Raw genomic sequence first — 27,391 nt, forward strand, 5'->3', positions numbered from 1 at the left:
GAAAGCTCTGAGCAGAAGCCTTTCTCCCACTTGAATGGACTCCATCTCTCTGAGCCAAACAATCTTTTTCTGCTGCTCTGGAGGGAAACACTGAAGATCACAGCTGATCAGCATGTTTATTTCTTCTCTTCGGGCTGCTGCTGCTGAGAAAAGTTGACTGCTGTGGCTTTGCTCGCCATGAACTTCTGTCAGACTTAAGGAGATCCACAGTGCGGTGTTTTAAACGACTGATGGGCAAAAACTGAACCAGAGAAGACTCAAAAGAGAAGAAGCAGTGAGAGGAAACCTGTCAGAGATTTACAGGGTGGTGGCTGATTTGGGTTTGGGTCGGCCTGACACCGAGCAGGGACGCAGACAGGTAACAAGGAGACAGATCCAGTTTAAAAATAGCCTACCTTTGTCCACGTTTTGTCCCCTGGACCACAATGGGTTCAGACGTGCGTGACCTGAACTCCCTGCTGCCCCCGCTCCCAGCGGGCCCCAGCCCCGGATGCCCTGCTCTGCCCGTCAGCACGGCCCCTCAGTGGGCTCCCGTCCTGGACTTCCACACCGCCGCCTCCCCTTACCCCTCCCTGGCGGCCCCCCACACCTCTCTGGGGCCACACTCCTTCATCAAGCAGGAGCCCAGCTGGGGGGCCACCGGCGACCCCCACCACCACGACACAGACCCTCACTGCGGCCTCAGCGCCTTCACCGTCCACTTCTCTGGGCAGTTTACAGGGACCGGGGCCTGCAGGTATGGGGCGTTTGGAGCACCAGCACCACCAGCACCTCCCAGTCAACCTCCATCTGTTACCGCGCCGCACCACCACCAGCCGCCCAGCAGGATGTTCAGCAACCCACCGTACCTGACCAACTGTATGGACACACAGCAGGCAGCCCGCAACCAGACAGGTAGGGCTGGCGAAGGACTGGTGTGTGTGTGTGTGTGTGTGTGTGTGCGCAGTAAGTCAATCACAAAGGTTAAATATGTCAGAAGTTTTGTATCATCTGCATAGTTTCGTCCTTCAGTTTCTTTTTCTGTGTCACAAAGTTGGTAACAAGTTCACTTTTCCATGACAGGAAAGTAAAATTAAAAGTAGAGCAGAATGAGTCACCGCTTCAGTTAATCTAGCTCTAGAGATGCTGCAGATTTATGTTACTCATCCTTTAATTTGCAGAGGTTTACCCTCCTGATGTCAGTCTGCAGCATGATTCAGAGGACACCAATCATATACAGATTTGTCCATTTTTGCATGTGTGAGATGTTTTTTAAAAAGGTTTAAACCGGCAGACGTTCACCTTATTGTCAGTGCGTCATCGAGTGTGTGATAAACCAAGAGGTAACTGTTGAAACTGTACAGATATTTGAAAAATCCCATTAAAAAACATTAGTGATCCAGTTTACACACTCACAGAAAACTGATGGTTCCTCTTTGTTTCTTTGACGAACAGAATAAATCCAAGCATCACTCATAAATAAATTTAGTTTAATATTTGGGTATTAATGTTTAAGACAAAGATAGCTGTTGTTTGTGTAAATGACCCATTAAAAACCCAGATGACAGCTGACTGAAAGAAACAACCAATAAGTCATGAACTTTTCATGAACTTAACCTGACTTTTCAGTCATCTTCAGTCACTCTTCGTCATTCATGAAGGTTTCTTGCTTTTGTAATGAATGTTCAGGGATTAATTACTCAAATAAGAGTGTAAATTTGAAATATTTGCTGTTTAGTATCTCAGAAGTGTACACTTACAAAGATCTTAATAATTTTACACTTGAATCTTTATATGAAACTTGAGGGAGGGCGGAAAAGTATTAAGGCTTCTGACTACCGTAACACTTATGTTAGTGTGAGGAAGCGATGACATCTCTGCACGTGGAATTTTAATTTGGTATTAAAACAACTTTTGTTTAACAATTTTACTATTACTGATAAAAATGAAAAATGAAAAACTTGAATGCATTCATGGCACAGTTTTTCTGTCCGCTTGTAATTAAAAGGGGAAAAAGTTGCACCTTTTGAGGCTTTGCCGAGTTTATTGTAATTTCCCATTTTGGCTATTATAGTCTGCACTTTACAGTCAGTGTTACACATTTGTATCGCAAAGTAGTAATTTAAGTCAAAACGTAAAAAAAGGGGAAAAAATAATAATCTCAATCTTTATTTTTTTTTAAAACAGCTGGAAATATAGTTATTGTTTAATGTGAAAATCCTCAAAATGTTGTTTTTTATTTATCTGCTGAAAAGATGAATTGTTTAAGACAAATAGACATAAACCTTATGTTGGAGTGAAAATGACACTGTTGAATGGAATTTAAATAATTTGTTTGATATATTATTAGTGCCTACAGTATCCTATTGTACACGTAGGTCATCTGATTTCACTTTTCTTTTTAAGACATAGTTTTAAGGGTCAAAGGGCACATAGTGAGGAAATGTGTCAAAGACCATAATAATCAGGTTTATATCATGTAACACGTATTCTGAATCTCAACCTGCCGGAGTTTTTCTTGCCGATCTCGTCGGTCTTTTCCATGCAGGGTGATGAATCTGTTGGGGGTTTCCCAACAGATTAATTAGTAATAACATGCTTATCAAGCAGATAATTTAGGAATAACATTATAATCAAAGAGCTGAGCCGACCCCTAACCTGTTTTATCTGCTCCCCGCTGTGGCTGGACGAGCACAGACAAACAAACTCACAGCAGGACTCGGGTCACACTGCAGAGGTGATAGCGACGCAGGGTCACAGAGACTATCACTGTGAACGCCCTGCAGCAGGGACTTCACTTTTATATCAGAACGGAGCGTTTATTCACATTAATACTAATAAAACCTATACTACTTCACATTTCGCTATTGTTTAAAACAGGCGTGCAGATGCAATCAAAACTTATTTTCAGTCTTATTTTGTTTTATGAGTTCAATAGCTTTTACAGTCTGCAGGGTCTGTTACTAAACACATCACAGAAGCAAACAATGAGAAAATATTTGAGTGTGTCTCAGCAACACTGTCAGGAAAGGACACAGAACAATACTAGATTTCATTAAAAAAATCCAAAACACACTCGAGGAGCCCTCCAACAAACAAGTCTGAGGTCTGCCGTACACAAGTAAACAGATGTATACAAGTGAGACTCTAGTTACATGTTTTCATATAAAGAATAAAGATAAAAAGTTTGATTTTTGCCTCAATTATGGTCCTCTGTTATAACTCAAATATTAACATTAAAACGATGAATCATTGTCGATAACCGTAACTCAGAAAGTATTAATTAAACAAATTAAATTAAGTTGACATGCATGTTAATAAGTTCTCCAAATTTTGAACTTGCAATGTTAATTTGAAAAAACAAGCATGATACAATCAAGTCAATTAAACTCAATGGAATAAGTTAAAACAATTAATAAATGTATGTTGAATTGACTCAAATATTTAAGGCAGAAATTGAACCTAAGTATTTAAGTTAACCTACTTGAATTAATTTTGGAGTGTACTGCCCATGTTTAAAGATAATGCCTGAAACTCACTTAAAAACAAAATCATCTTGTCTTTGACATCTTTGATGACAGCTAAAGTGGTTTCTGATAGGAATTCAGATACCAGCTCAGGATGCAAAAGGCTAAAATAAAAATGGGGATTGTGAATTTCTGCAAAAAAATAAACAAATAAATAAATAACAATGGCAGTTTGGTTTGTGTCTTGGGGTATTTCCAGACTTTGGGTTTTCCGGTTGAATACAAATTGACCTCATAGCCTGTCACCTCAGTGCTGGACCTCAGGGCAACAAAAGTATCACCCTACACACACACACACACACACACACACACACACACACACACACACACAGAGAGAGAGAGAGAGGAGTTAGACAGGGGTGAGTGGAAGATAGATGGGGATGTTTAATGAGTTTTTTTCCCTCTCTCCTCTCACCCACAATGATCCACTGACGAAAATGAGTGAAAGTGCTGCTTTTTAATTAATGAAGCATGCATGTGAGACTGAGAGATAATGTGTGTGTGTGTGTGTGTGTGTGTGTGTGAGAGAGAGAGAGAGAGAGAGAGAGAGAGAGAGAGTGATTTATGAGAGTGTGTTGCGCCCTTTGGGTCAGTCTAAGTCATGAGTCAGGTCTGGTCTGAGATGTCAGCCACAGATCGAGTCTCCTCCAAACAACTGTGTGTGTGTGTGTGTGTGTGTGTGTGTTTTCATGTGTGTGAGGAACATTGTTCGAGCACATATTTATGAGCCCTGGTATTATGTGGTTTAATACAACCAATTTTTTTAAAAATGATCTTTTGAAACTAAGTAGAGAATGATGTAATCGCTGTCATTTCTGTGAAGTATCCAACGCTTTGCGTTTGCACTTTTAAAGCAAAATGCATCCTAAATGTAAGAGAGAAGTTGCCTAACGTCTCTGACAAAGATGACATACATTTATTATGTTGTTGCAAATAAAATATCCTTCATTAAATATCCAAAACTTAACATAAAATCAATATGGGAAAAATTAACATGTTTAAATGCTGTCAAGTGAATTCAGTATTTTTTTTGATTTGATTAATTTGTGTTGATGAATCTTTAAAAATAGCTCTAAAATATTTGTGGGGAAAAAAATCTTCCATGCTGGTGGGTCGTGGTCTACAAGTGGGTCGTTGGTCCATTCTGTGTGGACCACAAGTGACTTGGGAATGTGTCCGATTTATAAAAGAAAAATCTAAATAACAATAACTTTATTTTGAAGTACTGTAAATTTCTTGCACAGAGCTTTTATTTTGAAGTGCTGTTTCTGTTTACTCATGTGTTATGTTTTATTTCTTTGTGTTCCACGCCAAAATGTTGTTTACATCTTGTGAAATAGGATTGAACATGTGGTAATTTACAGTGTGTGACCTTGAAGTAATGACTCCACAATCTCTTAAACAATTTTTCAGTTTTAAATTGTTGAAAATTCCTCAATGTGTCTGTGCAGAAACGCCACTTACTTTACTGTAAAATACTTTAATAGACTACTTTTTAATATCATCTTACTGTAATAACTTGACTATTTATGAATTTTTTTTCTCATGAGCAGAAAATTTTATTCAAAGCGAGTAATTACAGTAATTAAACAATATTTCACAGTTTGCAGGGTTTTATACACTGGCCTTTAAATTATAGGAAAAAAAAACAAACCACCACAATCATGTCGTTATAGCTGCAGTGTTCAGAAGATAATGTTTGATGGATTTTAACTTCCTAAATGTGTTGTGACTCTGTATATTTACTGCTCTTTATTTCTGTCTTGCAGGTTACAGCACGGTTGCATTCGACGGAGCCGGTAATTACGGTCACACTCCTACACACCACAGCTCGCAGTTCTCCAACCATTCCTTCAAACATGAAGACGCTCTAACCCAGCAAAGCACTATGGGTATGTGTATTTATGTCTTTGAGTGCAGAACTTGCTGTGAGTTCAACTTATGAGGAATTTTTTTATACTAAAGTTTTTGCTTCTCTGCACTGAGTTTTTCATTTTCAATCTGCCCAAAAAAATGCATAACAGATAGATAGGCTGTACTACAGACAGACAACATAGAACAAAAATACAAAATTAAAATATACAACTCCAAAACAACAATAATAAAACAGTGTGGAGTTGGATGGGTCAAACAGTACAGGACTTTGACCCAGGAGACAGTGTTTGTGTCTCAGTCAGCGATAACTTACCACATCATTAGTCAGTCATTAGTGACAGAAGTCAATTTACGTGACGTACCTCAACCATGATCTTTTCATCAACCTAACCAAGTAGTAATGTTGCCTAATGCCAGGTACACACCACAAGAGAATCAGGCTGATTTTGCGCTCGATTCCCCTCTCCCGACTCCTAGCCCTGATGTTTTGATTGTTTCTGATGTCAGGTTTTCCTGTGGTGAGGGGCTTATATGGGCTTTTGACATCCTTTGATCTGCTTGAAAGTCCATCCTGGCCACACCAATTTCAAATGTTCAACATGTTCAATATTCTGATTTAATATCTTGTAAGAGGGAACCCCGAGGACCGCCAGTGGTCTTGCAAGTCTCAGAAAGTTTTAATGCAATATAGAATAGGATTCAGCACAGAATTTACTCACCTCCAGCACGCTCCGTAATACATACAGTTCATCTTCACGCTGTCTCCATGACTTCATACAGATTTTTAAGTGGTTTTTTTTGTGAATTTTAGTCATTTGCTATGCTTGTTTACTCTGAACTCACATTTGAATACCCAAGATTTATGATTTTGCAGTGGTGGAAGAAGTATTCAGTTCCTTAACTTAAGCAGAGGAACTAATACCACACTGTGAAAATACTCTGCAGCATGCAAAAGTCCTGCACTGAGAATGTTAATTAAGTAAGTAATCAGAATCAGGAAAGAGTACTTAAAGTATTAAAAGTAAAAGTACCCAGTGCAGATAAATAAAAAACACCCCCCAAAAAAATACATTAAAAAACAACAACCAAACATAACTCAAAATTATTTAAAATTATTGTTATAAATAAAAAAGATGCAGTGGAGTAAAAGCACAAGTACCTAAAATCTGTACATAAATACAGAACTTTACTTCTTTACTTCTTTCAATCACTGTGATTTTGAGAATCTGGACTCTGAATCTGTTAGTATTTGGTGTGCTGTTTAGGGCGAATCATTGCTCTCCACACACTTTGGGAACTTTTCACCATATTTTGTTATCTGCAGGGCCTCTCTCATTTTCAGCACCTGAAATTTGAAAAATCTTAAACTAAAAGTCTTGCAGTTCGGCTTTAAGTTAACCACAGACTTGACTTCTACTGAAAGGTCAAATATGTCGAGTAAAAGTGACATTACATTGGACTTTGACCCATTCCTGTTTAATTAAAGTATTTATTCTGATCTATCACTATAGTGAATTTTCTTTAAAACAAAAATTTAAAAAAACAATGTCAGAGTGAACGCACAGCTGCGTCTGTATGGCATCTCCATGGCCCTCACCCAGGGAGTGTCTTGTCCCTTATTCTGACATCTCCGCAGTGACCTCGCCTGTCAGAGGTATAAATCAGCCACATCCTGACTCACTAACTCCCTCGTCTCCCAGTCTGATCCCCTCTTTCATCCGCCCACCGCTGCCTTTAACCCCTCCTCTGCACATCTGATTGGTAAACATGTAAATGTGTTTGTTCTATGAAGCCGCTGCTGTAAATTTCTGCCGATTTTTACGGCAAAGATAACTGGGAGAATCGAAGCTGAGAGGGTTTTTGGAATGTAGAGGAGTGTCGAGGGAGCCATTCACTTCACTGCTGGGGAAGCTCGGAGAGAGAAACACGAAGCGAAAGGTCTTTATTTGGAGTAGAAACTGCCAAAAAATGAAGAAAAATCACAGAGGGCAGGAGAGGGCAGAGTTTAGAAAGGGACGAGGTATGAAAGAAGTCCAAACACAAGCATTTGCACGTATTATATACAGTGGTGGACAAAGTACACGACTCTCTTACTTGAGCCAAAGTAAAGATACTCCTGGTTAAATATTACTCCAATACAAGTGAAAGTTACTGCATCATATTATTACTTGAGTTAAAGTACAGGGGTACTTTCTTTTAAAAATACTTAACTATCCAAAGTACTTTTTAAAAAAAATGTTGTATATTGTCACAATGCATTTACAGAACCTAATGACTCCAAAACAACCCACTGAATACACTCATCTGCTTGTAAAACCTTCAAAATAAAAAGCTTGTTGGACATGCTGCAAAGTCTGTAATAATTCCCATAGAAACACAGATTGACAAAAGGACGATTGCTGTGATTTTCATTTTTTGAAAAATGGGAAAAATTAAAACCTTCACCAGCTTTCTCAGCCTGGATGGAAAATTCTTGCAGACCATTAAATTTTTGCAAATAAGAGCAAACATTTAAAACAATACAAATTCTTCTTAATCTCAAATTGCAAATTACAAATACCTGTTGATGACGTCTCCTGTCTACCTGTCTCCACCACTGAGCTGCTCAATTTGAGAAGCACATGCAGGAGGTAGAGGAACGGGAACACACTACAGATCACACGCATTTTATGGTATTTTCAATTTGAGAACAAAAAAAAAAATCAGCTGACTTCACTGCAAATTTATCGAGTAACGAGAGCCTTTATAGAAATGGAGTGGAGTCAAAAGTACAATATTTGTCTTTTAAATGTTGTGGAGTAACAAGTTAAAAAAAACGACAACCCCAAACAAACAAAAAATACTCAAGTACAGATACACTAAAACTGTACTTAAGTGAATGTACTTTGTTACTGTCCAACACTGATTATATATGACGTCTCTGTGTGTCCATGCACTGCAGCGGAGCAGCAGTATCCTGTACCTCCTCCTGTCTACGGATGCCACACACCTTCAGACAGCTGTACGGGCAGCCAGGCGCTGCTGCTGAGGAACCCTTACAACAGGTAACACACACACACACACACACACACACACACACACACACACACACTTTAACACAGACAACTCATACATGCACAGAACACACGCTCTCTTCAAAATCTATTTTAATTAGAAACAAAGTTGGAAATGTTTCAGGAACCATTGTTGGTTGTTCCGTGTCAGACGGCGGTAACTCAGTGAAAGGTAGCAGGATGCAGACTTGAACAGGATGTCCACCTTCAGGACAGGTCTGCCTGCCTCGGCCGCTTCCTTTCTGTTTTTACTCCGCTTCCTCTGGGCGCTTTTCAGCTGTTTCGCTTGTGTTTATGCCTACTTCATGAGAAGTTTGAATCCCAATCAGTCCAGATTCATTCCAATAGACATAACTTTTCCAGGATGTTTAGATCTATGATAATTTCCAATCAGCTGCACCGAAATGTGCAGATTTATTTTAAGAGATGTCTGTAAGCCAATCACAGGGTTCCACATCATCTAAAGTGGACTGTAGTAGAGCCACTCCCCCCTTTTTTAACAAGCGTTGCCGACAAGGAGAGAGTGAAAGGCACGTCTCAGTCCATCAATTATATAGTTAAAATACATAACTTGTGTTTAAATAGCTTTTAAAGTAAACATCAAATGTTATATTAATTATACATGTTAAAAAAATCATACAAAAAATGTTCAGCTTTTTTTTTCAGGAGTTTTTAAAAGATATGGATCTGAATGTCACCGTAAATTAAATAGGAGATAAACTGTCTGAACAGGAATATACTGTTAAGATTTGATTTTCTAATGACACTATAAGCTTTTATTGTATCTTATTAATTATGTTCACAGAATATTAATCTCTGGAGGTTTTCCACAAACTGTTTTCATGGGAAAATACTTTAGAAGTTAATGATATTTTGAGTCACGATGACAGAAATTAAAATCTATGTAATGTGTTGTAAAGCAAAACTTTCAACTTTTTATTCATTGATATGAGTTAATTTTTCACGAGAAATAAATAATCTCATAGTTTATGTCTGTTAACACCATTTGGAGTCAGTTTGACTTTCGTGTTAGGTTTTTTGTCTATTGCAATGGACAGGAGAAAAACACAATAAAGTATCCAAATATTATTTTTAGTGGATTTAGCGAGGAAATCAATCATTATAATATTTTTTTTCATGTTTGTAACATAATTAGGTTCTGAGTGGGCTAAAATCCTTATTTCAAAGGCTCCTTAAATGCAGATTGTAGATAATTACCAGATAGCTGTGAGTGTCACGGTGCCACTGAAGGACGTAAACTAAAAGTATCAGGAAGTTCTGAAGCAGAGTGGGTTGATTTACTTTTTGGAAAATGTCATAAATCAAGTTATTTTGCTCGGTACAGACAGAACTATGCAGGCCAATCACCATTATTTTACTCTTCTCATTCAACACAGGTCTTTTCTTTGACATGACGTGCTGATATTTTCCCCATACAGATGATGGGCCAGGAAAAATGAACAAGTTTTGAGTTTATTAGTCTGGCTTTTCTCATATAGATGTTTTGGCTTTAAGGTCAGTTGCACTACCTTTATTTTGGGCAACATTTTGCAGTTTTACCCAACATTATCCTACTGTAGCTTTTAGTAAATAACAGGAATGCTTTATCGTCTAACCTATACAATTAATGACACAGTGTGACAGTCCTTGATCATCTGTGTTGATACTTTGCAGGCAGTGTATGTCACCAAATGTGTGTCACCCAAATTCCTTTATGATATTAATGAATTAAGATGTATGCATCTCTCAAAGTCAAATCTCTAAGATTTCTGTTCTGAAAAATAAACAACCTTTTAAACTACGAAAGTATTTTCGTCTTTGCCAGGTATAAGCCTGGAGAGGATTTTGGCATGTGTGTGTGCATCTGTCTGTCCACAGCTTTACTACTGGACTAATCAGCCTAATATTTTGTGTGCACGCATATGTTTGTATGCTCAAGGACCTCTTGTGATTGCGGTGATTCCCACTTGTTGAGATGCCTCTTTTACTGGCTGCTTTATACCGTCATTGACTGCTCGACTTAACTTACAACAAGTCTTTTACTGTCTGTTGCCGGCCACATTTTGGGCGTCTTTGTGGCTAAAAAACTGACCTCCATAGAAAAGTTTGGTCTCATTTAGAACTGGAGAATCTGCAGATTAACTCCTGTGTTATGATCCACTACAGTAAACTAGTATAGGAGATAAATGAATCCCTATTTTTGATATCTTTACCACTATCTTGACTGTAAGGGAGCTGGGAGATACAATACCGCTGTCCTCAGCTTCAACCTTTTTTTTGGGTCATACTGCTCCAGGAGCATTTCAGAAGAAGAGTGTTTTCCCATCTTGATTCTGAGGACTTGCAGATTTTGTAGATTTGGTCAAGATTTCTTTGATATTTGTGCTTTTACTATAGGTATGACAGAATGATTCAAAGTTGTTTCTAATTTAGATGTCTCAATACTTTTTCCTACAGACAAAGTTACTACCCATAAAAGTCAGTTTCTGAATGACATTGATCAAAGATTTGTGGCTGTTTCAGTTATTACAAATACATTCATCCTCATAATTATATAATATCTTTACTTTCCATATAGTGCTTGTTAACAGGAGAACTTGATCTTCTCTGTGCATCGCACCGCTGCCCCGTCAGAAATAGACAATGGCAGTGGCTGTGATGAGCTCAGGCGGCCACCTGGTGGATATCTGCGATCTACTGAGTGCACTTTTTTGTCTAAATATGTTTTTGATACTCATATAAAAGCCTGCATTGTAGTAATGGCATGTCCAGATTGTATTTGCTGGGGTGGCTCAAGGGCACTGACTTATGCAGGGCTAATATGAAGTACGAGCGCTGCTGCAGGCACACACGTCGGCATGGCATCATTTTTGTCTCAAAGTTTTATCCTCCCTATTCCTCCCTCTCACCAAAAACAAAAGCACACATTTAAGGGAATATTAATATATTGTCCAATCTGCCAACAAGTACTCACTGCCTCATGGAAATGACTGTAGTAAATCTGGCCAGATTATAAACTTAAAAAAATCTTGAAACCTTGAACAATTTAAGCTTATATAACTGCTCATCTTAATTTATGTTTACTTATATATCTAAATAAATCTAATTGTTAAGTTAAGTTAATTTTGGTAAAGTTCACACTTTGATATAAAGTAAACATTAACATAAGCAAATTAAGATTTGTAGTTATATTTACTTTCCTTTTTTCAAGACGGTTTCCGAGATTATTTTAAGTAAAATCAACTTGTCAGATTTTACACCTCCTGCAAAATACTGAACTGTGATGAAGTTTATGCTCAGCAGGCTTGCTAATGTGCGCACGTTGACCATAATGCAAACCACTTCACTCACAGTTTCACCAGGATACACTGTAAATCTAAAAAAATCTCCATATCTTCCACAACAGTGAGCCGTACTTGGTTTTCAGAAACATATCCAGAGATCTCGGTGGAGGTACGAATCCTCACTGCAGGTTCTCCAAACTGTTTGCTTGTTGTTATGTTTCTAAATGAAACATTCCTCACATGCCACTGACACGGTGTTTTTCAGCAACAGCAGGACAGAAGAAAACCTGTAAATAACAGGAACAAGTGCTTCAGTTTTAGTGTGTTAGTGTGTGTGTGTGTGTGTGTGTGTGTGTGTGTGTGTGTGTGTGTGTGAGAGAGAGAGAGAGAGAGAGAGAGAGAGAGAGAGTCAAACAGACAGAGAAAGAGATGTGGGGTGGACATTTACTATCCCAACAGTCGTCTCTGCCATAAACATATCTAATATCTGCTCAGCACACACACAAACACACACACACACACACACACACACACACACACGGCTGGGAAGTCTCATATGAGTTGAGTCAGTTGTCTAATCTTGCAGCCTGGTACCAACAGGACTGTATTTACTCTGCAGGCCGTCAGCTTGGCTCGCTGGAACAACATGAAATGAAAACATGCTGAGGACTTATTAATGCGCGCACATGCACACACACACACACACACACACACACACACACACACACACACAGAGGCTAACACCCTACCACACTGCAACAACTACAAACTATAAACGTGTGAAAGAGGACTTTTTAAAGCTGCTTTTTGATGGTGCCAAGGATTAAAGTCCATTCTAATCGCTCTTTTTTTTAAGGTTCATCTTTGGATTTTCAACTGATAATGTTTCCATAGTTGCACTCTATTTGTTCTGCCACGGAAACTATCATCCCTTGTGGTAAATTACCAATTTCTTCTGTATTTTAAGTTATTTCTGCAGCAGGCTTCCTGTGTACCAGAGGGGTTTCCCACAAATAGGCTTTCTCTAATTCAGATTGGGTGCCTTAAACAGAAGCATGGGACAGAGAGATTTTTACTGACTGCATGTAGGCTGAATCAATGATGGGCTCCGCCAGTCAGCAGTTGAGAAAAAAAGCAGACACTTATGTATTTGAAAATGTCGGATGATACCTTTAAATCTTGTGCTCGGCCTCCATTCCAACAATACATCAGCACAAATGCCGTGTGTGCTCTGCTGGCTGCGTGCCCCTGCTGTACTGTAAAATAATAGCTGCGTAATGAGCAAGGTACCAGGCACCACATCTACCCTGTCCAGACTGCTGCGAGCCTGCAGGTGGTGTGATAGAGGGGCTGTGGTGTTCGGGGGTGAGAGCTATAAATCCACTGTGTATGTGTGCGTGCATGTGTACGTGTGTGTGTCAGTGTATTTAATCATATGACAGGTCTGAATAATGATCGTGGAGTCTGCTGCGTTTAATGAAAGGTGGCTGTTATGGAAGAATTTAGCTTTCTTGGTGTCTGTCTGAGGCACATTTTTTAACGTCAGCTCCACCTGTGACTGTGTGTGTGTGTGTGTGTGTGTGTGTGTGGGTGCTGGTATTTTTCATTACACTGCTTCTATAGAAGACAATAAAAGGCAACACAGCCACGCAATTGGATACACACACTCAACCCTGCTAAATGGCACCACTGCACAGCTCATGAGCTTTTCTTCTACGTTTGTCTTCCCTCCACAGCGGAGAAAATGTATATCAAATGACCTCTCAGTTGGAGTGTGTGGCATGGAACCCTGTCAGTACACTGGCATCCACCATGAAGAGGTAGGACCATTGCTCTCTTTAAATAGCAGCAGTCAGAGAAGTTTCTGTTGATTAAAACAGTCGGAAGCTTGACAAGTGTTAAGCCACTTTTCCACTGCACAAAAAACTAACACCTGCTAACATCTGGCTCATTAATGGAAAATAAAAGATTATAATCTGCATTCACACGTGGACCAAATGACTCTGCAGTAGTCACAGGTATTTATTGGCTTGATTGGCATTGATGGAAACATAACATCTGGGTGAACACACTAATTTCAGCTCTTTAACCAGCAAGATGCAGTGATGCACCACGGCTAATAATGTCCATCTCGCACAAGCAGAGCTCAAAGACTTGTCGAAATTAGTCAGCACTGAGTTTAAAAGAGCAACTGATTAAGTGAAAAGAATTAACCACTGTAAAGTTTTCACAGGCCTCCATGCTGCTTTCCGCTGTTTACTAACCTTTTTTCTTGCCTGTCCGTGACGTGAAATAAAAAAAACGGGGGCTACCAGGACACTTCTGCTATTGTTTTCTCAAAATAATCCATCATGAACCATTTTGTGTTATTCTGAGGGACATGCTTTATGTATAACTCTCACTGGTTTTAGACAAAAGATAAGGTGGTACCCCGGGCACCATGAAAGCTTTTGCTTTTGGTTGGGAAAGTATCATATTTTGGCTTAAAATACGTGCTTTTGTGGCGCTATCTCAGCAGTCAGTTCAGCCATGTATGTCAAAAACAACTGCTTTTCATGTCAATCCCTGGTGGAAACATAGCGTCAGGTTACTAAAAGGTTTGTTAGGTTAAAAGCTGCTCAAAATGCAGCAACTGGTCATTAAAAAACATTCATGTGTGGTGGCTTAAAAGGCTGCTGGAAACAGTAACTGGTTGCTTAGAAACACCCACAGTTTGGTGAATGAAAAGCAGGCCAAAACACCAACATGCCTAAAAATTCACTGAAAATGCAGTGACTGGTCATTAAAAAAACACCAGTGTTTAGTAGCTGAAAAGCTGCTGGAAAAACAGTGACATGGTTGCTAAAATAATCCATGTTTGGTGGTTGTCTGGCTACAAAGCGACTGCTCATTAAAAAACACTGCTGTTTGTAGGATAAAAATCCACTGGAAACACAGTGGTTACTCGCTAAAAACAACCGGCTTTGTTGTTTGTTGGTTTCAGTAGTCTGCATCACGGTGGACGTTGTGAATAGATGTCACACCATCCACCATCCCCTTCACCTCATCACAGTAAACTAATAACTTTAGAAACATTGATATGAAACATGTCAAAGATATAAATGTAACACATATGTGGTTTACAGAAACATACAATGCCAACATTTTCTGGTGACTGGAGCTTTGTCCGATGTACAGTTTGTAATCACAGATGGCAGCCTGACTCCATCTCTCTAAATGAAGGCAGAAATACATGAAAACCAGTTAGAAATGATTACTGCAGGATGCCCAGTTCACACAGAGTTAAAAACAGCATGCACTGTACTTTATGTCATGGTGACCTGCATACTGCTGGTCAGTCTCTGTGTCGGCTCACAAATACCTTTCCACCCCGAGCCAACAGGCATTCATCATAGTTGAATATGTTTGTGTGTGTGTGTGTGTGTGTGTGTGTGTGTGTGTGTGTGATAGAGACGTGTATGTGCTTGAGGAGTATTGCTGCATTGTGAAGAAGTAGTGTGAGTGTGTGCTTGTGTACTAAGTGAGGCTCATGAAATCAGATATAGTGTTGTTGGTCTGGCTGATTATTTTTAAGCGAGTGACGGGAGAGATCGTTGTTTCTTTTTCACGAGCACGAAAAGATCTTCAGAGATCGGTTTATCATGCCGTTTGTGGCCGTCAGCTTTCAGTGCGTTGGTGTCGATCTCCTCTGTGACTCTTTTTAGTAAATCTGTCAAGGGGGGGGGGGGGCAGGAGAAGGGAGGGGAGGCGTGAGGGAGTAGTAAGGATGAGGAGGAAGAGAAAGAAGAGGGAGTCAGTAGAGGACAGAGAGATAAAAAAAAAAAGGACGAGGCGAGGGGCAGGAGATGAGGAAGAGGAAGTGTAGGGGAGTTGAGCTTAGAGAGGAAGATATTATATATTTTATCTGATTTATTTCCCTCGAATCGCTGCGCTTTGTTTACCTTAACCCTTCAGCGTCCTGCTCCAAAGTTTGGTTGAGCACATTTTGAGACACTATATCTTTAACTTAGCTCAACCTGACTGAGCCATCTCTACCGTTCGGTTCAGGTATGTTAGGCTAAAAAAATACACTAGATGTCGCCTTTTTACAGTTGACCTTTTCAGTTTTCCTCCCACAGGATGTTTGTAACGAGGAAAATCATAAGACATGAGGTCTCTAGACATATTTATTCGACATGTTATAGTTTCAGAGGTGTTACTAAAAAGATTCATGTAACAGCTTTTTTAAACACACGCTCTACCAAACGGTTGATTTGGCTTTCTATGGTAAAAGTAGTGAAGCTAAGCTGATGAAATTAAAATGACTATTTGCTACGAAATAAAAAAAATCATCTGATCATTGTTGTTAAATGATACATTTAATGTTATCTATTATATATATAGTGAAATTATTTTGAAGGATTACTTTTTACTGTCTAACACTAACACATGAGATGGCTTTTTAAAGTAAAAGTACTGATACTTGGTTAAAAAATTTATTTGATATTTTTCCTTTGTATTTTTGTTGAAAAAATTTTTATCATTAATTATTTTATTTATTTATTTTACCATTTCTGAGACATTTTAAGTACTTAAATGGTAAACATGCATTGAAATAATATTAGTATGGGTAATACTGCTACTTTTATGTTTCCAAATCAATAATATGTTGGTAACATTTTACAAGTATTGAAACTAAATAATTTGCAATTTCTCTTTGTTTTACTATTATAAACTTCCATCTCAACTGTACGGTATAGGCCTATATTCAAAAAATTATGGGGTATGTCAAAAAAAAAATCAGACTTTTGTTATTAGAATAGCCCCAAGGACATAAAAAATGGACTTAAAAAGGAGGACGGTCCATGTTAAGGTGTCCCAACTTGTACATCACCTGCAACAACCAACTAAAACACCCCAAAATATGAATGAATGAACATAAGCAAAGGAGCATTATGATTAACACCGTGTCTACTGCGGACATAGTCTCTGCTGTCCTTGGAAATAGCGAGGCAGACAAAGAGCACCTTATGACCGCCGGGCCGTTTACGGTACATTCCCACTGCAGCAGCAGCAGCACAGGATGCAAACTCCCATCCTCCTCGTTTGGTTAGACTGAAATATAACACATTTCACAGACAAGAGCTTTCTGTTTCTGCGTGTTATCATAAGAAGATATGAGCGCGGCAACGCCGGCAGCTGTGTCACACAGAGCAGGTTTTGTTCTACTTTTTAAGAGTGAAAAGCTGATTGTGTCATACATTACTGGAAGTGTTTCTGTAAGCGATGAAATGATGAGTCATTAATCAATCCTTTGATCAACAGGAAACTATTTTTGTTAAAAAGCAAATTTGAAGTGTAGATTAATATCATACCATTAATGCCAAATATCCCTTGGTTTCAGCTTTTAAAAGAGGAGTATTTTCTACTTTTTTTTACTTTTATATCAGTGTACATTGAATATTTTGCAAGCACTGATGTATCATTCTCTGAAAATTGCGCAAAAAAGTTGGACTTTTTGGGTATAAAATGACTTGGATCTTCGTCTTTGTTACTCCCAGCTGCAGAGCGGCTACTTTCTGATGAGTCTTACCATGTGCCTCCTTTGCTAAAATCCTAACCATCCGCGACTTTGCTGCCTAATCCCGATCATGCTCATGTTGTGTAAACATAAGGACGTCCTGCATCATCCCACCATGTGCATTTGTTGACATCACAGTAAGGGCACCCCGGGCTATAAACAGCTGACGCAGAAGGATACCTGAAACATCAGAAGTACACACGGAGGGTCTCTGAGAAAACGGCACCACGTGACAAGTTGGTCACTTTTACTGCATAGCCCTGCAGTAAAGTGGCTAATGTAGAGATAATATCTGCAATCATCTGCACAGCTGCATGGTTTTATGAAGTCAACATGTAGACTCATATCACTCTAAATGTGACGCTTCTTATTGCACGTGTCAGCTGATTTTGGCCAAACATGAACTTATAGGACCAAATGTTTTACACAAAAAATACCTCCTCCTCCCAACTACATGGTTGGTCTGTGTTATGCATTACAGGCTGTATGTGACAAGGGGAAAATTATACTTTTTTGACGCTGTCCTTATTCAAACAGCAGTTAATGCTCTATATATCTGCAAGTGTGCTACACTGTATGGATTTATGGCACTGAATCATGTTCTCGTGACCCACATGATTTCTCGCTGCTTTACGTCCGTCCTACCTTATGTTGCAGCTGTCTGCGTTGAACTCTCTCGTGTTTTTAATGTCAATATGTTTTTGCATTTTTGCATTTCTGAAACAACAGCTGGATTTGAGACAGCTGTTCAAAATGGTGTAAAAGTATTAAACTTCTGTGTTGATTTTTCTGACTTTTTAAGTCCATCGACTGTTAATATATTAATTTGTTTTTCATAATTCCTCTCACTTTTTGTGTTGGCAGCCATACAGCAGGCTACGACAGCGACCCCAGCACCCCCATGTTGTACAGCTGCAGCACACAGTACCGCATACACACACACGGAGTCTTCAGGGGCATCCAGGTACGACTCACACACCTCTCGTCACACAGACCTTACCCTCCTTATGCTGTTTTTTATTTACATATTGTACTTTTACACACTCTGTGAAGGTTCCTTTGCATAAAAAAGGACCCTAATTAACAGTGGAGCAAAACGCATCAGTGACACAGAAAAAAAGAACATATATTTTTAACATTTTTGAATGAGTGGAGAGGAGGAGGAGATGAGTGGTGGAGAGCCTGATGCAATGACCAGGCTGTGTGCAGAGGAAATACTGATATGTAGCAGAGGAGAGATTTACAAACACACACACACACTCACACACTCACACACTCACACACACACAAACACACACACACACACACACACACACAAACACACATGCAGAGATTTTTAAAGGCAGCTCTAAAGGCCAAGAGGAATCTTTTTCCACAAATCCATTAGCAGTGGAGAAACAGACACACGCACACGCACGCACACACACACACACATAGGGTTACACTGGGTAAAGATACAGTTTCCATACGAGGATCAGCATGTTAATAAATCATTAGATTTTAATTATTGTCTGTCAGCAGCTCTAAAGGACGGGGAGCAGAGATTCTCCAGACCTGCTCTTAGTCCGCAGCAGGACTTTTAAAGATATTTCTTTCTTTCTTTCTTTCCTTTTGGGGCCTGTTTCATCATTCACCATACGCCTTTTCCTCCTCTGCTCCTTCTTTTTTTGTTCTGTTGATAGAAATGGATAGCACCAAACACACAAAAGAGGTCTGGCTCGCAGCAAAAGAATAAACAAACTCTCACTCTCTTGCCTTTTAAAGTATAATTTAAGAGCTGCTAAAACACAAGATAACAGATCGAGTAGCGAAGTGATGCTTTGTGCTGTAATTTTTATTACAGGGATTAAACTAATTCTCAGTCACTGCCAAAGGAAATACACATGATGGCCATGAAGTTTCATTCTTCATTAATATTGGTTTGTGAACGGGAAAAAATCTTACGCAGCTTGTTGAAAACTGTGATCAAGAACCTTGTAGCAGCTGATTCTATCAGTCTGCAGTCAGGAGATCAATCAGGGAGCTTGTCTGGTCTCGAATTACACAGAAAAGCCACACCTGACGTTGCTCTTGATTACTGCAGTTCGGCATGCTGGATAAATCATCGGTTACTGTAGTGTGGAGCCTCAGAGTGTCCAGTAATAAACAAATGAGTAAATAATTGAAAAATACTTAATCCCATAAATGACTTAAATGAATCAGCCATAATAGTAAAACTCAACACATTATTGTGATGTATTTCAGATTTATATAGAACGATGTTTTTATTTTGTATTAGACATTTTTATTGCAAAAACCCTCCGTTTTTATATCAAAAATGGCAATTTTCACAACTATACTAAAATTTCATGTGTTTTTAGCCCTTTGAAACCTGAGCAAATTGGCATGATGTCTGTCATAATCATTAAAAACAGGCAATGAGCAAAAACAAAATTACCCAAAAATTAGCAAGAAATTAGTAAAAAAGTTACAAGAAAATTAGGCCTATATGAGTTTATCTGATGCTGATGATTTAACTGACGCTGATCTTGTGGACTTTGTTTTGGGGATTTCCCGCTTGTGTTTTTCCTTGTTTCATGTATTTTTTCATGTTTAGTCTGTTTCCTGTTGTATTTTGTTGGTTCATACCTCATGTGTCCCGTCTGGTTTTACTTTTGTGTTTTTCTGCCTTTTTGATTGTCTGTCCCTCCCTGATTAGTTTCTCCTGTCCCTCACTGGTGCTGCAGTTTACTCACCTGTTCTCACTTCCCCAGTTAGTCTCCTCTACTTACCACTGCCCACTTTGTGTCCTAAAGTTTCCTGAATCCACCTGCCACCTGTCCTGCATTTGTCCTCCCTGCTTCAATCAGCGCAAACAGCCAGTTAATTAGCTGTGCATGGTTTTGAGTGTAGATTAACTCAAGTCAGTTTTATTTATAAAGCCTATTATTGCAAAGCACAGTTTGCCTCAGAGGGCTTTACAGCATACGACATCCCTCCGCGCTTAGACTCTTACATCGTCTAAAGAAAAACTCCCCCAAAAACCCTGTAACGGGGAAAAAATGGTAGAAACCTCAGGAAGAGCAACTGAGGAGGGATCCCTCTTCCAGGACGGACAGATGTCGTTGATAAAAATTAAAATACAATAAGATTATTAGTCTGCATCAATGTAAAGAGCCAGGGCCTTTCCCAAACCACCTCCCACACCCTCCCTACACCTTTTCCCCTTTGTGAGTATCTGTCACATTAAGTGCCGTCCCAAACCAACTCGTGAAAGTGACTTATAAAACCCTCCAACAGTGAATCTGCACTGATGTCGACTTATTGACCTCATGTGCTGCCTTATTGTGTTTGTCATGAAGACGCTCTGTGCAAGTAAAGTTCCCGCTAACCTCAGGAATATAAACCGCTCAAACTCTTAATATTGTACTTTTAGGAAGCACAAAGTACATTTCAGTCTATAAAACATATCCTTAATGGACAGAATTTGTGTTTAAACAGTAGTTTAAGTAAAAATGAGATGTTATATCACTCATAAATTTCAAAAAATCATAATCTAAAGATTTCACACAGGATTTTTCGTCCAGTGGAATGGATGGTGTTACTGGACAATTTGAGAAATACAGTTTAAACAGGAATGTACTTTTCAGATTTTATTTTCTAATGATTAAAAAACCTTAATCATTAGAATCTTAAATTATTATTTTTGCAGAATATTTAAGAATTTAAGAAGAATTTTTAAGAGATCCTTAAGAGAAAATTAAGGATATTTTGAGCCTTGATGACAAAAATGATTTAAAAAAATATGTGTAATTTGTTTTAAAGCATTTATTTATTCATTGATATGAATTAATTTAAAAGGTCTGTAAAGTCCATTTATTGAATTTTTTACAATTAGGCGATTTCTGTGTTAAGATTCTTCATCCATTGGAATGGACAGAAAAAATATCACATAATAAAGTATGCTAATTATTATTATTATTATTATTGTTATTATCATAGCAGTAATAGTTTGGTAATGAGTGCATTTAGAGTAGAAATCCATCATTACATTTTTGTGTTCTGAGTGGTTAAATTTAGGGTAACTTTGCCAGCGTAATTTCTAAAAATGTACCGTAGACAGAGACAAAACTCTGTGGTTGCTTTCACCAACAGAGATGTGCTGAAACATCACATCATGTTCTGGGTTCACAGGTCTGCAGGTGAGAGGGCAGGACAAATTCAAAAAGAATATATTTAGATTTACTATGTAGATTAACTAATGTAGAAATTTTTCCGACGTGTGTGTTATTTGTTGTAATTCTTCTCCAACAGTGTCGGCAGTGAGCAGCAGAGCTGTAACGTGGCGCTCTGGGTGCGGGTCTGTTTAAAAGGCGTGACTAACTGCTCCCTTTAGGCTGCAGTCAGTCTGGGGTCATTTTACTGCTAATTCCCATCTAATGAATATATGAGCATTTCATTATAACGATCCCCACGAGGCAGACACATCACATGCACTTATTTACACACAGGACAGATTTAATTGCCTGTTTTCTAAATTACATTTTACTGTTTCAATTATTGATGTCCAGGGAGAGACTTTGTTAATTCTGCTGTGAGTGGTTTGGATTTAAAATATGTGTTTGTGTGTGTGTGCGCAGGATGTGCGGCGGGTGCCCAGCATCGCTCCAGCCATAGTGCGGTCAGAGAGCAGCGAGAAGCGTCCGTTCATGTGTGCCTACCCAGGATGCAACAAACGTTACTTCAAGCTGTCTCATCTGCAGATGCACGGTCGCAAACACACAGGTGAAACCAACAGAACCTGGAAAATGTGCTGTAATATTACAGTTAACCTCTTATGTAACTACTGACAGCTGTATTGATTGTACCAGTGTCTCTATGCTTTCTTGTTTTTTTTTACTTCACTCAAAAGTTTTCTGTTTGACTTGTTTCCACTGTCTCCAATGTCCTAAATGAAGGCCAAAATGATTTTATCAATCCGCCACTAGGGAAATTCACACGTTACAGCAGCTCAAGAGTCAGAATCAGGAGAAAATTTTTTAAAAAAAGATGATTTGAGTCCAAAAAAGGATAAAATATTACAAAATATACAAAAATTACCTCAGTAGTGATGATTTTTGATTGATTCTAATGTTCCTCAATGTCAGAGAGGCACAATATTTGGTCAAACACTTGATCATACCAAAACTGAAAGGTGGTCAGTGCACATGAAATTCTAAGAAAACTGCAAATAGTCACATTAAAGAAGGCTGAACTTGACGATTTTTGTCATTCACGAAAGAAAATTAAAACGAATTGCTTTAAAAATGTTGCCAGTTAAAGCTATGGTTGGTTCCTTTTAAGAAAAATAACTTTTTGTCATATTTGTTGTCAATATATCCTTACAGTAGTACATGAAGCAGATAATGTTTAAAAACAATAATGTTCCTTTGCCTCCTCTTAGTGCTCACAGTGGCATCTGCAGGAATCCACTGCACCATGAAAACAACCAATCAGAGCAGAGTCTCGCTGCATAGATCCCTCCCCAGTGCACGCGCTCACTTCGTCCGGCGTACATAGATTGTCTTCGTTTACCAGCTACGTGTGTGCAATCGACAGCTGTGTTCGAGATTCCTCCCGTCTCCGATTGGCTGTTTTTATTCAGGCATGGTGGATTATTGCAAATACAATTAGGAGCATCAAGAGGAGCCAAAAAAAGAGATTTTTTCACAGATTATCTGTCTAATGAGTTACTGTCAAGATACACAAAATCAGCTAATATGACAAAAAGTTATTTTTATGCCTCCATGCTGGCGATTATGTTTTTGGGTTGGACATACATCCATACGTACGTCCGGCACGTTCTTTTGAACACGATATCTCAAGAACGCCTCGAGGGAACTTTTTCATGTTTGACACAAACATTCGCGTGGACTCTACAATGAGCTGATTCGATTTTGGCAGTCAGAAGTCAAGGTCCCTGTGACCTCATCTGTCTCATTCTTGTGAACACAATAGGTAGACTCAAGAATGAGGTGATTAAATTTTGGTCATTAAAGGTCAAGGTCACTATGACCTTGCATCTCATTTTTGTGAACGCAATAACTGAAGATGGCTTTGAGGTAGTTTTCTCAAATTTAGCACAAACATCTACTTGGAATCCAGAACTGGTTAACTGATTTAAATCCAATGGTCGAAGGTCAAAGGTCAAGGTCACGGTGATCTTATTCAACATGTTTTAGGCCATAACTCGGTGCCAACCTTGAAATTGTGATTGCTAGATCCTCTGTGCTGCCGGGAGGAAGATGCGTGTGAAGCGTCGGTTACCTGCTGTAGCTTTAATTTTCGGTCACTTGGCTAATTATTTATTGAAACTATGATTCAGCTCTGCATTTATCGCTGTTGTCTATCAATACAAAGAGAACAGAAGCCAAATATCAAACTATGAGACATTAAAAACTGACTTTCCAGTTGGTGTTTGTGTTATCTATGATGAATCTGGGATTAAAAAAAGTGATCAATTTTTAAAAAATAATTAAATTGCATTTAACTGTGTGTGTTTTTTCTCTTGTCCAGGGGAGAAACCCTATCAGTGTGAGTTCACAGACTGTGGCCGCAGGTTTTCTCGCTCTGACCAGCTCAAAAGACACCAGAGGAGACACACAGGTTTGATCAGTTCTACTCAGTCTGTCTCTCTGACTTTATTTATTTATTTATTTATTTTCCGTTTCAGTTCTTTGTATTTGCTCTCTCCTCTTCCTCTCCTCTGTCGTTTGCATGACAGCCATTTTTTGGACAACGCGGTCTTTTGAAATGCACAGTTTGCATTTTGTGTTCACTGAACTCTCCTCAGATAAAGTTGCTAAAGGCTGGTCAAACTTTGGAATGGCTTCCCTGCAAACCTCTACTGTATTTTTCTATCTCCCTCTGTGCGTGTGTGTGTGCGTGTGTGTGATGTTGAACATGTGTTTTCTGTATGTGTGTGTCTGTGTGTGAACTTGGGATTGTGTGTGTGCTGAACGTGTGTGTGCATGCATACTGTCCATGTGTTTAGGAGTTAAACCCTTCGAATGCGAGACGTGTCAGAGAAAGTTCTCTCGGTCTGACCACCTTAAGACACACACCCGGACTCATACAGGTAAAACAAGTGCGTAAACTTTTATTTTTCCATTTCTTCTTCATCCATTTGATGTTCACAGAAAGTAATGTTACAAAATATGTCAACATGTTTTTAATCTCACATGATTTCTGTAATTAACATACAGTTCTATAAAAAGTCCATTTAATCTTCCCATTCATGTTATGATCAACATAGTATTCTAATATTTCTCTCGTTTTTCTCTTTCTTTCCACTTGATTTCATTGTCGTTCCATCCGGCTTGCATCCTTTCTAAATCCCTCCTCTCCTCCACCTCTCATCGTTACCGTCCTCTCCACTTCTTCTTCAATCCACGTTCTGTCACTCCGAACCCGCCCATCAATCCCACCTCTCTCAGGCGAGAAGCCGTTTAACTGCCGGTGGCCCAACTGTCAGAAGAAGTTTGCCCGCAGCGACGAGTTGGTGCGACATCACAACATGCACCAGAGGAACCTCACCAAGCTCCAGCTGACCATCTGAGGTGTTAGTCAGCGCGTATCACACTTTGAAATGTAAACATCTGGGTTACATCTGCTTATATTTTCTGTCACCGCTTAATCCAGACCTGGTGACCCCCTTTGCACCCCAGAAACTCGCCTGTGTGGGAACCAGTGGAGCCCTAATTGGTCCCTTAAAAATGTTAATAGTGGCTGTGCATCAATTTCATTTTAAGATAACATGACCTACACTCTGAGCCAAAGGTATCAGAGGCTATGTAGGCCAAAATTAGTATTTTTGCCTCTCACATACACTATTATACCTTACGCATATATAATAAAACCTCTTACATTCATTAATCTACCCATAGATATAGAAATGTAGATTTGACGCGTTTCTGTGTGGGCGACATATTAGGGAGGTCAAGATCCGCTAGTAAACAAATACATGTGTATTGAGCAGATTTCACTACAAGAACGACTGTAACTTGCTTCAATCTGAACCGATTTTCATGAAATTGGTTTTGTTACATTGGAAAGTGAACACAATAGCGGTTACTTGTTTGAATTAATGTCAGTTACTGGAGGCGACCCAATCAGCTCTGTGATAAAAGTAATCTTCTGAAGAGCCACGACACTGGGACACTGGGACACTGGGACATGCAGGACATGCAGGTCAGACTTATGAATAAGCAGCATCCAGTGATGGAGTTTAACAGAGAACATTTATTCAAGTACAGTACTTTCGTACAATTTTGAGGTACTGGCACTTGAATATTTGCATTTTCTGCTTCTTTAAAATCCATGCAACTTTGTTTAATTCAACTTCATTCTTTCACTACATTAGGAAATATTACACCTCTCACACAGACTTTATTAAAGCACTCATATTAACTTTTGAAACAATATGTCGACAGTGTAATGCGAGGCCAGTTTTGTTTATGCATAAAGTAAAAAATGGTGTTTATGGGAGGTATTTGTTGTGAATGCGTAAGACAAAATAGTGCGTGTGAATGTGTTTTGTGCATGTACAAAGTAAAATAGTGTTTGCAAGAAAAAAAAAGTGTGTGCAAGGTAATTTATTGGGTGTAAGAGGCGTTTGTGTGAATGTGTGAGGTAAAATAATACATGAGAGGTTTTGTTGTTTATGCGTACGGTAAGATAGGATATTTGAGAGGTAAAAATACTAATTTTGGCCTAAATTGCCCCCGATACAAAGGAGTCTTGACACATTCATAAATATGTGGATCTCTATTCGTCCAGGTTGTGGAATTTAAGCGATAAGGCTGGAAATATTCTATAATTTTGCTTTTGCCAGCAAATCCCATTAAAAGACCAAAACCAAGAACATGTTAGGTTGTTTTCAAACTCAAATCAGCTGAATGGAACCACTGTGTTGATACAGCACACACACACACACACACACACACACACACACAACACACACACACACACACACAGACACACACACACACACACACACACACACACACACACAACACACAGAAGGCTACAGCAAAAAATGCAGATCTGCTGAGTTGATAACCTGCTGTGTTTGGTAGATGTAAATAAGAAAATGTACACATACAAAGTACATTTACTTCACAGAAGGTTCCCATTGCCTCGAGTGAATGTTGGTATCTTTGCATGTCAAGACGCTCTGGCCGAATCTCAGACAAAAAAATGCTTCCATCTTAACAATAATGCAATATTTCATTCATCCCCAGCTGTTTTCTGGCCACCATGTGTACAGTGAGGTCAAAGGTCATTCACAAACATGCCTCAACAGCTTTGTGCCGTCGCAGCTGTAAATATCACTTATGTTGAATACTTTGGGAAGGCTTATTTATTTTCTTTTTGTGGATAAAAATTGCTTTCACTGGAATGATTCAAAGGGCGTGAGGTGTCATTCAGGCTCTTTGCTGTGCTCGTGCACGTGACGCCCTCGCTGCCTCTTCTTATGGTTTTTAGTTATGAAACATGATGCTGGGTTTGATTTAAAGAGATTAAATGAAGTGAATAATAACACCTTATGCAGCGTTTGCAATAAGCTTTTGGTGTTTTGTCCGGTCAGCATTAAATATACAAACACAAATATTTCTTTATGGTTATATTTTAAAAAGCTGATTTTTTTTTAGTAATGTGAGTGGATTTTTTATTTTATTTTTTTTAAAACTGTACTCAGTGCTCTTGGAGCTAAATCGTGTGAGTCTTTTGTCTCTGCGGTGTGTAAATATTGCTGGACTTTGGCAGTGTTTTAGACACTGCGAGCTCTAAAATATGTCTGTTGGGTCACACTGGCTCTGTGGCCGGGACATAATGGTCAAGATGTAAATAATACTTCTTCGCCATGGGAACTCTTTCCGTGGGGGAAAATATGTAACTTAACTGATATATTTTAGACTTGTCTTTGGATGGATCCAAGAAGTGTTTATACTTTCATTTTTCTTTCTTTCATGTGTATTAATATTTGAGTCATAAAACAGCAAATGTCGGTGAAACATTTTGTACTGAGATAATTGAAAATGATGGTTTCTCTCTGTTTAAATGTATTGTGACTGTTTTGATACAGCACCAGAA

General features: G+C 38.9%; 1 protein-coding gene across 4 annotated transcripts; it reads left to right on the plus strand.

The window, feature by feature from the left end:
* On the plus strand, positions 1–27,391 carry wt1a (WT1 transcription factor a). Of its 4 annotated transcripts, none has more exons than XM_042496081.1 (9): positions 1–894; positions 5,276–5,398; positions 8,323–8,425; positions 13,455–13,538; positions 18,143–18,242; positions 21,898–22,042; positions 23,813–23,902; positions 24,291–24,383; positions 24,733–27,391. In XM_042496081.1, exons 1-9 carry the CDS (start codon positions 426–428, stop codon positions 24,852–24,854), a joined length of 1,329 nt encoding a protein of 442 aa, XP_042352015.1. In that variant the 5' UTR covers positions 1–425; the 3' UTR covers positions 24,855–27,391. The 4 variants fall into 4 exon arrangements, with proteins under 4 accessions (XP_042352015.1, XP_042352016.1, XP_042352017.1 ...); XM_042496082.1 differs by having other exon boundaries at positions 24,291–24,374; XM_042496083.1 differs by lacking the exon at positions 13,455–13,538.

Source organism: Plectropomus leopardus, chromosome 11 (assembly GCF_008729295.1).
Source record: "Plectropomus leopardus isolate mb chromosome 11, YSFRI_Pleo_2.0, whole genome shotgun sequence".
NCBI classification, from domain to species: domain Eukaryota; kingdom Metazoa; phylum Chordata; class Actinopteri; order Perciformes; family Serranidae; genus Plectropomus; species Plectropomus leopardus.

Excerpts from the sequence above, each read along its gene's own strand:
- wt1a (XM_042496081.1), top strand. The coding sequence starts at position 426 with ATGGGTTCAGACGTGCGTGACCTGAACTCCCTGCTGCCCCCGCTCCCA. Across the intron at positions 13,539-18,142 it reads CTGGCATCCACCATGAAGAG|CCATACAGCAGGCTACGACA; the intron begins GTAGGACCATTG and ends TTGTGTTGGCAG. Across the intron at positions 23,903-24,290 it reads ACACCAGAGGAGACACACAG|GAGTTAAACCCTTCGAATGC; the intron begins GTTTGATCAGTT and ends CCATGTGTTTAG.